Source organism: Rhincodon typus, chromosome 5, assembly GCF_021869965.1.
Source record: "Rhincodon typus isolate 14 chromosome 5, sRhiTyp1.1, whole genome shotgun sequence".
NCBI lineage: Eukaryota > Metazoa > Chordata > Chondrichthyes > Orectolobiformes > Rhincodontidae > Rhincodon > Rhincodon typus.
The window spans coordinates 85970211-85987090 of NC_063336.1; the positions used below are offsets into that span (position 1 = coordinate 85970211).

The 16880-nt window shown below is 38.9% G+C and overlaps 1 protein-coding gene across 3 annotated transcripts in view; it reads right to left on the bottom strand.

Moving 5' to 3' along the window:
* The window catches only part of ero1b (endoplasmic reticulum oxidoreductase 1 beta), a 72396-nt gene that overhangs the window by 18553 nt on the left and 36963 nt on the right, over positions 1 to 16880 (bottom strand). For all 3 annotated transcript variants that reach the window (XM_020510691.2, XM_048596751.1, XM_020510764.2), the window contains exons 8-12: positions 15708 to 15754; positions 13882 to 13893; positions 12131 to 12157; positions 9509 to 9601; positions 4040 to 4286 (exon numbers count right to left, since the gene is read on the bottom strand). In XM_020510691.2, coding sequence (XP_020366280.2) covers positions 4040 to 4286; positions 9509 to 9601; positions 12131 to 12157; positions 13882 to 13893; positions 15708 to 15754 — 426 coding nt within the window. The remainder of the gene's footprint in view (positions 1 to 4039; positions 4287 to 9508; positions 9602 to 12130; positions 12158 to 13881; positions 13894 to 15707; positions 15755 to 16880) is intronic.

Here is a 16880-nt window from a genome sequence, read left to right on the forward strand (position 1 = left end):
CATCTAATTTAAAAATGTGTCTTGGACTCACCTCTCTCTCCTCAAACTGAAAGCATGCGGGTTGTTGTGGTGCCGCAATAGTATTCCTACCTTTGAGCTAGGGGGCCTAGGTCCAAGTCCCACCTGCTTCAGAAGTGTGTTATAACATCCCTACACAGGTTGATTAAAAAATACAAACTAAATGTAAAGTTTCCACCCTATTATAGTCACTGCTACTTAGGGGTGAATACACTAGAAGAAAAACATTAGTTAATTATCTCTCATTATATAACACCGTGTTTATTATAGCCTGCTCTCTGGTTGCCTCCAGAACATATTGTGCGCAGATACTACTAAACACTGAACTCAAAGCTAGATTTGTTCATTTGAATTTTTCTGTCACTATGTAGATTAAAATCTCCCAGGTTATTTCTGTGTCTTTCTGACAAATCCCCATTATTTCTTCCATTATATCCTACCCCACTGTGTGGTTACTGTTAAGGCCCTTGTACATCACTCCTACAAGTGACTTGCTTTCATCATCATTTCTTCTGAAATTGTTTCCACAGCCTGGGTCCTGTGCTATCATTTATGCAACATAGCTACCCTTCCACTTTTTCCTACTTCCCTATCCTTCAAGATTTAGGTCCATGTCATCCTGGAGTCATGTCTTTGTAATAGCTACCAGATCGTAGTATTAATGTTTGCTGGAACTCATGGTTCAGACATTTTGTTCCAATGGCTACTTGCATTTGGATACGAAGCCTTTAGTTTTATCGGTTGATTGACTCTTGGATTCAAATACTCTACACCTCTCGAACACAGTCTGTTTAACATTTTCTGTGTTAATATCTTTCTCACAGGTTTGGTTTCCCAAATCCTTCCCAACTTAGTCTCTTGCTCTCAATATTCAGTTTCAAATCCTATATACGTCCTTGGTTATGTGGTTGGCAAGAATACTGGCTTCAGCACAGCGCAGACTGTCCCATCAGGACAGATCTCCACTTTCCTAGTACTGGTGCCAGTGCCCACAAATCAGAACCACTGTGTCATGCATTCATCCCTCTAATCCAACTTGCCTTCTGCCACTTTTCACGTGGTTCAAATAGTAATTCAGAGATTAAACTTTTGAGGTTTTTGCCTAGCTCTTCACATGGACTACGCAAAACCTCCACCTTTGTCCTGCCTATGTTGTTGTTACCTACATGGAACACGACAACTGGATCCTCCTCCTCCTGCTGCTGTAAATTCCTCAAGCCCTGAGCAGATGTCCCAAACCCTGGCATTGGACAGGCCTCTTATTTGCCTGGATTCAAGGTCTTTGCTGCAGAGAACATTGTCAATTCCTCTCACTAAACTGCTCTCGACTACCACTACAGTCCTCCTTATTCCCTCAGTTTCGTGTACTATGGTGCTGTGATCAGTTAGGTCATCCCCCCCCGTAGCCCTCGCTTCCATCCGAATAAGCTGAGAGAACCTCAAATGTGTCAGCAATTGCAAAGGCTGAATCAGGAAAAGAAGGGTAAGCACAGAAGTCTTTTAAGTAGGTAGCACACAAATGTGAAGTAGAAAAGTAAAAACAGGTTTCTGAAGAAAACAAGTCTGCAATACCAAGGCCACCTGAAGCGAGCAGCCTATGATTGAGAAGGTTTAAAAGTTCAAGGTTCACTTAGGACAAATGGTGAAATGTAAAATGAACAAAGATGAGATGGTGCAGCAACTGAGAAAGGAGAGGAGTAAAGAGATTATAATTTGCAAGTTATTAGGGCAGTGGGGCATGGGGTGATTATGTAATCCCAGTATCTTTTAAAAAAAAAGGGAGGTAGAGAATATAAAGGGAATTATAGACCAGTGAGCCCGCGTTCAGTTGTGGGGGAAGGATGCGAGAGTCCATTACCAAGGTTTTTATAGCAGAGCACTTAGAAAACAGCAGTAGAATCAGAAGGATGACTTTACAAAAGGGAATTATGCTTGACAAATCTACTGGAAGTATTCAAAGATGTAATTATTAGACTTGATCAGAGGAGACAGTGGATGAGAGAGTTTGGAGTTACAAAACTCTTGACAAAAATCCCACAAGGAGATTAATACAGAAAATTAAAGTGCATGGGATGGGAATGTAGTGTATTCAGGTGGTTAGAAAATTGGTTAGCAGACAGGAAAGAAAACAGGTCTTTTTTCTGAATGGCAGGCAGCTCCTAGTCGGGTACCTCAGGGATTGGTATTAGGACCCCAGTTATTCACAATATGTTAATGATGATTTAGACAAGGGAACTAATTATATCTCAAATTGCAGATGAATCAAATTGGGTGGAACAGCAAATTGAGAAAGGTGCGGAGATGCTGCAGTGTGATCTGGACAGGCAGAGTGAATGGGCATAATGTATGACAGATGCAGTATAATGTGGATAAAATGAGGTCATTTATTTTGGTTGCAAAAATAAGGCAGCAGATTATTATTTGAATAGCTGTAAACCAAGAGAGGCAAATGTTCAACGAGACCTGGGTGTCCTCATGCACCAGTCAGTGAAAGGAAGTATGCAGATGCAGCAGGTAGGAAATGTGGCAAACAGTATGTTGGCCTTCACTGCGTGAGGTTTCAAGTATGGGAACAAGGATGTCTTGCTGCAGTTATACAGGGCATTGGTGAGGCCACGCATGGAATACTATGTACAGTTTTAGTCTCCTTATCTGAAGTAGTATGCTCTTGCCATAGAAGGTGTGCATCAAAGGTTCAGCAAATTGATTCCTGGAATGGCAAGACTTGACATATGAGGAGAGATGGAGTCAGTTAGGATTTTACTGGCTGGATTTTAGAAGAATGAGAGAGAATCTTATAGAACCCCATAAAATTCTTATAGGGCTAGATAAGTTACATGCAGAATGGATACTTCCGATGGTGGGGAAGTCCAGAACCGGGTCATAGTTTAGGAATAAAGGAGTAAACCTTTTAGGATGAAGGAGAAACGTCAGAGAGTAGTGAGCCTGTGGAATTCATTAGCACAGAATGTGGTTGAGGCCAAAACATTGTGCATTCAAAACAGGTGGTAGATATAGCTCTTGTGGGTAAAGGGTATTGAGCTTGATTATCAGCCATGATCGTATTCAATGGTGGAACAGGCCCAAGGGGTCAAATGGTCTACTCCTGCTCCCATCGTCTATGCTTTTAAGTATGATTAAAAAACAAACAAACAAATAAAAAAATCAATGAAGCAATGAGGAATACAGTTGAGAGATGCTGACAAGACTATGATAGAGAAATAAGATGTCAGGTCAAATAAAACTTTGTAACAAGAGGCACATCTCCAATATCAAGATTTGGTACTGTCCCAAACTTTGTTGGACTGAACTAGATTATGGATAAAACCCCTCACTTTCAAGGAAGTGTGTGTTTTTAAACAGCCTGCATGGAATGGCAGGAAACTCTCAGAGCTGGCTGACTAGCAGAAAGGCTGTGGCCCAGTGTCAATTTTTGGTTGCTGTGAAAATTCTTCGAACATTTTACTATAATGAAGACTCTATATAAAAGCAAGTAGTTCCTCTTATTGACTGGTCAACTCTCAGGATAGCAAACAGTAGATCAAATCTTGAACCTATCCCCATTTTAGATACTACATAGAATTTCTCAGTACAAAACCAGCCAGCCATGCACTTCAACAAGTCTGTTTTGGTGTTTGAGCTCATAATATGATATCAACTTAATCTCAGAAAAAACGTAAATTTAAGTCTCATTGGCTAGAATAACTGGATGACATCTCAAAGTCCCAGCAATACTGAAATCACTGGATGCCCACATACTAAGTCAGTATTCCCATCCATAAAGTGTACATGATATCAAAAAACTAAATTTTAAAAATAAAGTGCTAAAATTTAGTCATGCAGGGCACGATAAATATTAGCTGCCAATTCAACACTCGACTTTCTTTAAGGCAATGCAAGAGATCAACTCTCTTGTTGCTAATTCTTTCACACTTTCTGCAAGAGTTTTAAAATGTCAGCTACCGAAAAATAATTTTATACAACCATTCTTGTGTCACATGCCATTAAGTATTTTTCTTACTTGGTTTCCTTGAGAACTTCCAGCAGCTGCTTTTTGGTAATTGCATCTTCTGTTGCATTTCCAGTGTATAAGTCGACAATTGAACGTTCAAAATATAGAGCTACTTTAGATAAAGCTCTTAGTTGAATTAAGTACAAAAAATAGAGGTTTTTCAACCTTCTTGGACCTTCTCCTTTTGTTTCAGTAGGATGAAACCGAGATTGGAATTCTTCTAAGTTTGGTCCCCATTTATTTCTTCCCCACCCATCTGAAACAACACGTTAAATAATAGGTAAAGTGACAAATTAGGAATGATGCTTTCAGTTAATGCATTACAACTGGTAATACCTAGATTTAAAAGAAAAGATTGTTACTGGTCAATGAATACACAATTTCGTAGTACATGAAGAAAGTAATCATCTGGCCAGGTAAAACACATTCACTGCACACTCTAACCGTCATCCTTCATTCCAGCAAACCACATTCATAAAAAGGCAGTTCCCATCAGCAATAATTATTGCTCTTTTGCATCTTATTTTAAAAAAATTCAGTTGTAAAAGTGCATTGTGGTGAGACTGAAAAGATATCAACTGCTACAGTGGAATTAGTAGAACAACCATAAATTTATGAAATATGGGTTCCTTGAACATCCTCTGCAATTCAGTGAAAGCTGATTGGGGCCTCAGCTTCCCACTCCTGCCTGATAACTAATGAGATGATCAAAAGTGAAGAACTTATTAAGTGACCCTACATCCATCTCTCTCCAGGAAAGAATTTCAGAGACTGGAAGCCTCAAAAGTTAAAAAAGTTTTTGAGAAGATTTGTAGCTCAAGTTGTGGATGAGTTCCCTCAGACCCCTACCAGGCACACCAACATATAGACTAGCCAAAGAACTGCAGAAACTGAAATACTTTAGTTGACAACACTACCCACTCCATCCAATCTTCCTAAGAATTCTTCAACATCATCAAGGACACCAGGGCAGAAGAGGCCGAGATGAGGATATCCTTCAACATAACAGCACTATTTACATCCGTAAACATCGACTTAGCCAAAGGGACAATTGCCACACTGCTGGACGAATTAGAAAGGCAGGCACCCCACAACACCAACAAGGACAGAACACTGAAACTGCTGGATCTGTGTCTCACAACCCACTTCGCCTTCAACGACCGTATATTCAAACAAATCAACAGAACACCAATGGGATCCCCCACATCAGGGCTGATTTCAGAAGTGGTAATGCAAAAGGTTAGAACGGATAGCACTCCCCACTATACAACCCAAACTCTGGGTCCGCTATGTAGATAATATCTTCGTGATTATCAAATGCACAAGACTAGAAGAAATCCACTGACACACAAACAACATCCTTACCGGAATAAAATTCACAAAAGAAGGGGAGAACAATAACTGACTACCCTTCCTAGGCAATGGTAGAACGTAAGAACAGGGGGCTCCAGACTAGTGTATACAGAAAGACCACATGTATGGACCAGATATTCAATTACACTTCAACATCCATTAACAGAGCTACATGAGGATACTAACATTGCAACAATCTGGAACTGCGCAAAGTGAACAGGAGCACTTATACAGAGTTTTCAAAAAGGAATGAATACCCAAAAAGCACAATCTGCCGTTACCTCCGCGACAGACCACAACAAGACGACACAAACCCGGCCAGACTCACTAGTCATCCTACCATACATCAGAGACTTATCAGATAATGACTACAAGACTACTCAGACTCCAGGGTAGCCCACAAACCAACAACCACCCTGCAACAGCTACTGACAAATGTAAAGGATCCCATACCCACAACAAATAAAATTAACGTATTATACAAAATACCATGCAAGGACTGTGAGAAACATTACATAGGCCACACTGGAAGAAAACTGACAATAAGGATACATGAATACCAGCTATCCACCAAGAGACACGACCAAGTCTCACTGGTCTCAAAACACACAGACAAAGAAGGACATGAATTTGACTGAGACAACACATCCATAGTAGCACAAGCCAAACAGACATACCAGGGAATTCCTGGAGGCCTGGCATTCCAACCGGAACTCCATCAACAAACACATTGAATTGGACTCGATATACAAACCACTGAAAAACAGAACCAGAAGTGATGCCAACCACCCCAGCAAATTGAGGCATTTAAATAACAAGCTGGACAGAACACCAACACTTCACTGCAGGCACATTGACAATGCTACCTGGCAGGGTGGCAAAACATCTGCGATCAAACGCACTGGCTCGGCGAGCAAGTCTACAACCTCAGCCTCAAAGTTATTTTCCTCATCTATCTTAAAACGGGAAATCCTTCATATTCAAACTGTGCCCTGCAACCATCCTGTCAAGTTTCCTCAAGATCTTCTCTATCTCACTATGATGCTCACAAGTTCATCTAAACTGCAACGGAAACAGGTCTTATCTGACCAAACGTTTCTTGAAAGCGTTACCCTTCTCCCATCACCAAAACCAAATCAACCTTCTGCAAATTGCTTATAATGTAATTAGATCATTTCTTAAATAAGGAGACCAAAACTGTACAACAGGAGCAAAACATCCTTACCTTTCATAGAATCGTAGGATCACTACGGTGTGGAAGCAGGCCTTTCGGCCCATCAAGTCCATACCTACCCTCCAAACAGCAAGCCACCTAGACCCACCTCCATACCCTATTGCTGTAACTCTGCATTTCCCATGGCTAAGCCACCTAGCCTTTTATATTCCATTCTTCTAGCAATAAACAATAAAGTGCTATTTGACATTCTAATCATTTGTGTTACTTGAATTAACTAACAACCTGACTTCTCATGATACATGAGCCAGAGCAAGTACCTGTTACCCCTACAGTTTGACTGTATTTTCAGTATGATAGCTGTAATTTTAACAAATTTGTTAAAGAAACAAGCAGAAGTGGTATGGTCAGCAGAATGCCAAGCAGCATTTAAAATGAAGAAGACCACCTTAATGAATGAACCAGTGTTAGTGGTCCTGATTTTCTAAATCTTTCAAAATGGCAATTGATGCTCGCGATCTAGGAGTAGGTGCTGTCTTGTCACAGTACGATAAGTGAAAATAGGTAAGTTAGTGGATGCTTCTCTAAGAAACTAAACCAGAAGTAAAACCAAAGTCCTACTGGACCAAAGGACTGCTCTCTCTCAAATGACTGACAGTGGTTTGACCTGAAGATCATCATGGCTCAGGAAAAAGGGGCAGGTTGAGAAAGCGAGATCCTCACGGTAATCTCAACTGATGTGAGAACCGAACCCACATCACTGGCATTACTCTGCCTCACAAACTAGCCATCCAGCCAACTGACCTAACTGATCACCTACCAAAAAAAAAGTATTCTGCTGCAGAAGCAGCCACTTTGGGACTGTTAGCTCTTCACCTTTCGAAGTCTATATCCAGCAATGAAAGAAGGAAGAAGTGATAACTTACACTGATCATAATCCACTAGCCTTCACTGAAAAGGTTTAAAAATAAGGATGCAAGACAATTCTGTCAGGAGTTTTCTGTTGCAACCATTTCATGTAAAAAAAAGAATTACTGCAAAAGATAATGTAATTCCAGATTCTTTATCCTGAAAGTAAAATGTTAGAATAAGTTGAAGGTTTTAGGAATACTGAGATTGTGTAAAGGGTGGGGAGAAGACAGAGGGAAAAAAAATGGATTGTCCTGTTTTGTTGTTTGTCACATGCCTTGTAATGAAAAAATTTTTTGAAACGGTCTTTCAATTCCTCAAGAACAGAGGCATGTAAGGAGTACATCTTTTTATTTTTGCGCTTTGCAAAATCGCAGACCAAAGTGAGAAAGATTAGTTTTTTTTAAAAAAAGTGTTTTGTAAGAGTGCTGTATGTTTTGAAAGGAAGTAATCGGACATCCAGGCCAAGCATTGTTCAAACAGCTGATTGAACAATCAGTAATTGATGCTTGGTTGGAGACAAATTGAAACAGAGCGGGTGTACGGATGCATTTCTGGCTGGCGACAAGTTGAATGGTCTACGGACTAATGGCTAGTTATCAATGACAGAGATTTCTTGCCTACCAACAACTGAGAGATTGGTTCTTTGGCACCTAAACAGCTCATAGATGGGTACAAGATACAGAGACAAGTGCTTAGTTCTTCCCCAGTTCAAAAGCAGCCTTTCTATTCTCTGCATCAAAATGAACTTTAAATCTGAAGAATACCAGCTTAACTTCCCTGCAAGTTGTTGTAATCTGTGACTTTTAAGTCAGAGCCTTTCTTACGTGAACCAGCCACCTTGTCCTCTCTCACAAATAATTGACAAAGACCTGGAAAAAGACAACTGAAGGAACACACTAGCTAGCAAAAGAGTCATAAGAATCATTTCAGCAACAGAATCAGGGAACAAACCCCACTGAACTGTCTTTCAGCTTTCACACTGCCAATAACCTGTTTTCCCTGTATATTTGTCTGTGTGCTTGTAAGGGGGGGGTTTATAACAGGATTTGTAGTGTTACATTCTGACAGTTTATAACTGTTTACCTTTAGCTACAGTCTAATTACTTGCAATGAATAGTTCTTTTGATTAGTTCAGAAACTTGGACCACGCTTTCTATGAAACTTGATTTGAAAATCAAGTAAATTGGAAGACTTTCCATACTTTTTAAAATCTTTGAGTTTTGTGACGACTTTGGAAATATTAAGGCTCAATCGCCAGCGCACTACTCCGGTGAGTTTGAGTTTGATTTATTATTGTTGTGTTTCAAGATACAGTGAAAAGAAAGTGTTATTTTGTGTGTTATACAGGCAGATCCTACCATATAAAGGTGCATCAGGGTAGTGGAACAGAGTGCAGAATACAGTGTTACAGCCGTAGAGAAAGTGGAGAGAGCAGGAGATCAGAATTAACCTTTGAGAGGTCTGTTCAAAAGTTGGGGAACAGCAGGGAGGAAGCTGTTCTTGAATCTGTTCATACATGTATTCAAACTTTTATATCTTCTGCCTGATGGAAAAGAGTATAACCAGGTGGGAGGGGTCTTTGATTAGGTTGGTTGCTTTCCCAAGGCAGCAGGAAGTATCGATGGAAGGCTGGTTTGCATGATGGACTGGGCTGTGTTCATAACTTGCTGTAGTTTCTTGCAGTCTTGGGAAGATAGGATGCTTTCCATGGTGCATCTATAAAAATTAGTAAGAGTGGTTGTGGACATGCCAAATTTCCTTAGCCTCCTGAGGAATTAGCAACATTGAGAGTTGTAACACAAAACTATATATTATTCAATCATTATGATCACTGCAATCAAGTGGGTGCCTTCATTATGAAGCATAAATTAATCTCATCTGATTGAACAAAATCAACAAATTTTGAGAAAACCAGACACTCTGAACTAACATCTTAATATTCCAATACATTGATACTTACTGCAAGTTAACCAGTAAATAACTCTCTGGCCTGAACAAAATGTTCTAAATTTTTAAATTAGGAAATTATTTGCACTTACCATCAAGGAGATACTTTGCACTGAGGTGTAGATTGATACTAGCATGAAGCCCAGAAATCAGCCTGTAAAAGACTCTCTTTTCAAGGCATAGACCTACAAGCATAAACATTCAGATAATCAGTAAAATCAGAGTACAGGTGGTTTATTTTGCACCGCAGAAAAATGTACCATTTTATTTACAGAGTATATACATTTACCTTCACATTAAACTAGAAAACTTCTAATGTTTCATTCCAAAGGAGCTCAGAAGGACGCTTGAGAGATTAAAATGGTTCAGAATTCTTCCATCAATCCTTTCACTAACTCCAGCATCTAGCTTAGTATCGATATCTAATCATGTTTTATTGAAATAAAACCTAACTAATGATTAGTATTTCTCTGTATAGTTATTTCTCAAATACACCACACTAGTTTGCTTTTTGAACATCAGAAAGCATACACCATAACTGTGAAAATTAATTATGGCCATAAGCTCAGAATTAAGTAAGCTCACTACTAATCTATCACCATTTACAGAATAATCTGTTCCTGCTTTTACTGCTAAAGTGGATAGCTTCATATTTATCCATATTACACTTTGTCTGCCATGCATTTGCCTACCAACTCAACTTGCCCAAATTACAAAGAAATATCATTGCATTCTCCTCACCAGTTCACCCTCCCACCTAGTTTTGTATCATCTGCAGACTTGGAGATATGGCAAACTTTGGTTTAACCGGCACATTATGAAACAGCACTCTAGATGAGCCAGTAAAAATTATACATCTGAAATACCGGAGGTTTACCATATTATCACGATCTCTGCGAACGTCCAAGTAGTCAGTTGTGGGTCAGAGCAAGAAGGCTCTCTGCCAGTAAGTTTTAAAGCAAGGTTACATTATTATTTAAGTGATTCAGGCTGTAAATAAAAGTATAACCCCTGCATTATGTTCCCATTACTGTGTGTTTTTACTGTGCGATTATGTGGACCTCTTGATCAACTGGAATATTTGTGCAACCAGCACACTCCTGGTCCCATAGATGCTCGTTAACAAAAATATCTAAATCATTTATATATATTGTGAATTGTTAGGGTCCATACACTGATCCTTGGTGCTGCTACCACTAGTCTACCACTTATAAAGATCTGTTCATTCCTACTCTTTACTTCCTGTTCACCAAGCAGTTCTCCATCTAGGTCAGTACTCTACCCACCAATCCCATCTGCTTTAATTTTAACATGCTAATCTCTTGTTTGGGACTTTAACAAAAGGCTTCTGAAAGTCCAAGTAAACCACTTCCACTGGTTCCCCCTTATCAATTCCAAAAGTTACATCCTCAAAAAATTCTAGTAGATTTATTAGGCATTATTTCCCTTTCACAGTTACATGCTGACTCTATCTGATCCTGTCACTGTTACTAAACATTTCATAATGGACTCTAGCATATCCCCGTACCATGTCAAGATAACCTGTCTATTCTTCAATTTTCTCTCTGTCAGCTTTCTTAAATAGTCGGGTTATATCAGCCACCGTACAATTCACAGGAACTGTTCGAGTCTATAGAATCTGGAAAGATCACCAATGTATCCACTATTTCTAATACTACTTCCTCAAGTACCTTGGGTGTAGATTATCAGGTTTAGTGATGTATTGGATTTTAATCCCAATTTCCCCAACATCATTTCTCTGCTAACAGATTTCCTGCAGTTCCTCCCTCTCACTAGACCCCATGTTCCCCAATGTTATTTGTGCCCTCACTTGTGAAGACAGAACCAAAGTTGGTACTTAAATGGGCTGCCCTCTTTGTTAACCATTATAACCTCCCCTATTTCTGACTGTAAAGGGATCTTCATCTGCTCGCACAGATCTTTTTCTCTTCACGTACTGATAGAAGCTTTTACAATCAGATTGCATATTCTCTACAAGTTTATTCTTGTACTCTATTATCCCCCCTCTGAATAAATTCATTTGTCCTCCTTTGCTGACATTTAAATTGCTCACAAACTTCATGTCTGCTGTTTTTTTTGGGATCAATTTGTATGCCCCTGCCTTGGATTTAATACTACCCCTAGTTTTCCTTGTTAGCTTTGTCAAACCAGCTCTCCAGTTTTATTTTTGTGCCAGACAGGAATGAACAATTACTGCAGTTTCTCCATGCACTCTTTAAATGTGCAATAGAGTTTTAAAATTAAAGCTTGGATCTCTTCAGATATTGATAAAGACTATTTAGAAAATGAGGACTGTACTGAAATATTAAAGCCTCTGAGGACACTTACTACAAAAAAAAAATGATTTACAGTAAATTGTAGAGACATCAACTAGCAGCACTAAACTGCAATCCAACAAAACCTTTGAACTTATAATGATTAACAAAATGTAATTTATTTTTGTCTGCATCACCTGTTCCATTACATTAAGAAATCATGATCATAAAAGATATTGTTACTCTCACATTTGAGTACCTAGCGAACCATGGAAGCTCAGAGCTAGGTGAAAGTGGATTTGGAAGCCACACAAAAATGTTGGCTGTATTCTTTATTTACATTTCCAATTTGCTGAACAAACAGCTCAATTAGGCTGCTCCAGGTAGCTTTAACTGAATTGATTTTTTAAGCATTTTGTGCACATATTCAGTTATTACCTTCCAACCACTTGTAGAAAGACTCGCCTGTGGATATAAAGATAGTATCATTATCTATGGCAAAAGATAGGAAATATCCTACCACAGTTAACATAAAATATAAATGATTATTCCACCATGTTTCTCCTTCCCCAAAAGGTTCAAAATTTATACTGAAGTCAGTACCACTTGCACCAGTAGCTCCGTGGAATCTTACCAAAAAGACTCATTTGTAAGCCAAGACAGAAAGTACTAGGCAGGCTATTTTTTTTCCATGCATGGATGAAGGCAACAATAACTGTGCCAGCATATATTGTCTATCTCTACTTGCCATTGAGAAAGTAGTGAACTACCTTCTTGAATTGCTACAAACCATTTGGTGCAGCTATATCCAGTGTCATTAGGGAGGGAATTCTAGAATTTTAACCCAGTGACACAGAAAGAATGGCAATATAACTTGCAAGTGGTGTTTCCATGTATCTTTTACCCTTGCCCTCCTAGATGGTACCAGTTATTGGCTTGGACGTTGCTATCTTAGCAGCCTTGGTTAATTTCTGTACTGCATCTTGAAGATGCCACTCACTGCTGCTTCTGAACATTGGTGGTGGAAGAAATGAATGCTTGTACATATGGTGCCAATCGGGTTGGCCACTTTATCCTGGATGGTATCAAGATTCTTGAGCTTTTTTGGGGCTGCACTCATCCAGGCAAGTATTCCATCATTATCCTAATTTCTGCTGTGCTGATGGTGGACAGGCTTTGGGGAATGAGGAGATGAGTTTCTCACTGCAAGACCCATAGTTTCTGATCTGCTCTTGTAGCCATGGTATTTGTGTGTGGAGTCCAGTTTAGTTTTTGATCAATGGTAACCTCCAGGAAGTTGATAGTAGGGGGATTCAGTAATCTTTAAATGGCACGGGGCGATGGTTACATTGCCTTTTGCTGGAGATGGTAATTGCATGACATTTGCATGGTAATATATTACTTGCCACTTGTCAGCCCAAACTTGGGTATTATTTACATCCTGCTGCATTTGGAGCAGACTACACGATGCGCTGGAACATCACAGTTGACTTTAAAGCTGTTCTTAAAAATGTAAAGATGTAGGCATCTTCCAATAAAAGTCACTGAAACCAACTAATAGAACCCTAACTTTCCACACCCAAAATGAGATGAGGAGATCAGTTGTAATATCACCAATGCCATCCCAGCTGAGATTAGCTAGCTAAACATAATTCATCCATCAAACTAGTAGTTTTTCGCCTTTGTACAGCTTTTTGCAACACTAGCTGACGTACTTATCCAAGCCAGGGTAACCCTGTAAGACAGATTTATACCTTTCCTTTAAAAGCCATCAAGGGTGCCAAAGTGACATATTTGTTTAATCAACTTTGCAGAGCTGTTCGTCAAGACAATAAATATAAATAAAAAAGGTAACCAATTAAATAAATTTCTTGAGTGCTGAATTTTTTTTTAAAACTCATGTTAGTGGCAACTTTTATCTCTGATCAGAATCTATTAAGAACTAAACTGCAAGCAAATTTGAAACTACAACTTCCACCCAACCCAAGTGATACTTCTCTCACTTTGCACTTGGAATACTTTTTTCTGATTAAAACTAACTGAAGGAAGATAATTAGATCCACTCCTAAAGGAGTACTCGTCTTTTTAAGAAATAAAAACAGTAAGTATTTTACACCACAAACTAAACTGTAGAAGTTGCATTACTAAGTTAGTTCATACATATTTGCATTCATTTCATCTCCTCTTACCATCGTCGTTTCCTGAGAAAACAGAAAATGAGAATATTTAAAAATAAAAATCATGTCAATGGATATTTACTATAAATACAAACTAATATTTTTAATTTTATATAGATATGGAGTTTGACTGGCTTAGTTGGTTACCTCGGAATAAAGACTTCAGTCTCACTGTAACCCAAGGCTACAATCTAGGCTGGCCTTGCAGTGCAGTACTGAATATGTATTATAATACTGCAGCAGCCATTAAACTGATCCCAGATTTAAGGGGAAATAAAACTACTATGACACTACTTAAAGGAACACAGAGTTTGTAGAGTGTTCTGGCCAACATTCTTCCCTTGAAGTGACAGAAAATAAGTTAGCTGATCATTCATCTCACTACCATTCGTAGAATCGTGCTGCAAGAAAAATAACTGCCACATTCTACTAATTATTCAGTGTACTTAGAAGCAATCTAGTATATGTGAAAATTTTGATACAGATAACTCGGGTACATTATACTAGTGCATTGGGTTGTTTTCTCATTTTATGCCTCCCTAATTTTAAAAGCAAAACCAATTTTAATTATGGTTACCACGTTCGCCTTTTCTTATATCCCAAAAGGAATGAGTTACAAAAATAATTCGGTAAAACTCTCAAAGATGCCACTTGTGAGCTGAACTTAAGCAGGCATTTTAAAGTAGTGGGGCAACAGCAAATTGCATTCATAAATCATCGTCAAAAACCAGAGTTTTCCATTTTATCTCAGTCTTATCTCAAAATATACATGGTCTTTTCTCAACACACTATGATAGTGTAAACTTCAGAACTTTAATAACTGTCAATGCCAAGTGCAATAAGGAACAAGGAAGCTACTTCTGATAAGAAGGGAAGCCACAGACTTGCAATATTTTGGACAAAAGAATCTAAATGATCATCAATATCATACCATAAACTTGAAAGAGAGAAAACAGTACAAGAATTTAACTCCAAGAATCTTCAGCAGCAGAGCTCCAGAGAATAACAGTGCACAAATATCGAAACATGTTGGTTGGAATCATAGCTAAATTCCACCATTAAATCAGGTAATAGCCAAGTTGGGTTGTGAGGCTTAACTTGCTTACTTGAGAGGTCTTACTTTGGTTGCTACTGCAATAAAGTTTAAAATCATGGTTTCAGTATTTGATTGTTTGAGAGATTTCTTAATAAGAAGCCAAATTAAAGATAGCCTGAAGTAATTTACCCACAATGACATCCTAGTATTGAGAACATTCAGGATTAGGGATTAGGAAACCTCAGAATCCCTAGTGTGGAAACTGGCCATTTGGCCCAACACGTGCACACCGACCCTCCAAGGAGCATCCCACCCAGACCCATCCTCCTACTCTAAATTTCCCATGGCTAACACCCCTAACCTACACATCCCTGGGCCTTATAGGGCAATTTAGCATAGCCAATCCACCTAATTTGCACATCTTTGGACTGTGAGAGGAAACCCATGCAGGCATGGGGAGAATGTGCAAACTCCACACAGACTGTCACCCAAGTATGGAATTGAACCCAGGTCCCTGGTGCTGCGAGGTAGCAATGCTAACCACTGAGCCACTGTGCCGCCCACACGTTTCATTTACTAAGGTCAAACAGACCAGAAATTGAGAGTATCACCCTCTGATTTTCTAATAAGTCACCTGGTCTGTCTAAAAAAGTATCACAATCAATTTCTCAGGGCAATGAGAGATAAGCAAGAAATACAGCTTTGCTAAGAAATGGGTTAAAACAACTTCTGATCTGCCTGAAACAAAGTCACTGGTGAGCAAGCTATAATAAGTCAGAACAGATTTTGTACATAAACTCACCTCTACTAGGTGCCAGTGGATTCAGAGGACGATATACAGATCGAGGCCTGCAGATGATACACAAACTTAATTGCTCATAAAAGTAGGTTTCAACAATACTGCAGTGTTTTGGTAAAAGTTGAGTGGCAGTCAAACTTCAGTAACGACAGCTACCATCTCAGGTTACATTTTGCTTTAATCTAAACTATACTCCATTTTCACCAATTGAGGTGGATGTGAACATAATATTGGGAGCAAGAGATAAAACAGATGAATGGCCTAACCAACATTCTTCCTTCAAAATGCACAAAAAGGCTGTATTGACTGATATTGCAACTGAAGACGAGTGCTTACTGCACATTTATTTTGCAGTCATTAACATGATAGTCAGCATCATCCTGTCTAGATTACAGAATTAGTTTTACAATAAAATACACCAATAACTAAAGCATGATGGTTGAACAGTTTGGGCAGATAAGAACAAAAATCATAAAAGTTTATGGAAAGTGAGATTCAAGGCCAGACAGGAGACATTCAACAATGGAATGTTAATGGTAGAATTTTACTGGACTTTTTTCAAGAATGGAACTGTTCAGCTGATGTTCTGAAAGCAAATTGGATTGGATGGCTGATTTGCAATACAGAATGATATTGGTAGAGCAAGTTCAATTCCATTTCTGGCAGAGGCCATAAGAAAGGGTACAGTGTTTGAATCTTTGTCTTTGCTGGAGGCATGATGACCATCAGGTTAAAAACACCAACAATCAAACCTGTTGAAAGAGAGAGCAGCACTCTGGGGCTTTTTTTTGGGTCAGCATAAGCCACACACTCAGAATGGGGGTAAATGGCAGAATGGGAATGAGCCAGAGTAACTGGGAATTTGGGTCAAAGTGGATATTTGACCCAGAGGAGGAAAGATGTGCTTCAATTAAAGTTTATGGCAAGAAATAATAAACAAACATCGCCAAGGTGACAGCACTGAGACATCACCAGTGCATAGAAAGCTGGTAAGTAGGTTTTTTTTAAAAACTTGTATTTCTGATCTTTAAAGCGAAAGTTCGGTACTTAGTTTGTGTTTTAAGTCTCTAAACTTGATTTCTCTCTTTTACTGATAAATATAGTAAATTTATACTTATTCTTAATGAATAGTTTTTAAGCACGACAGGATGGCAGGTCAGAAGGGAGAAATGGAAT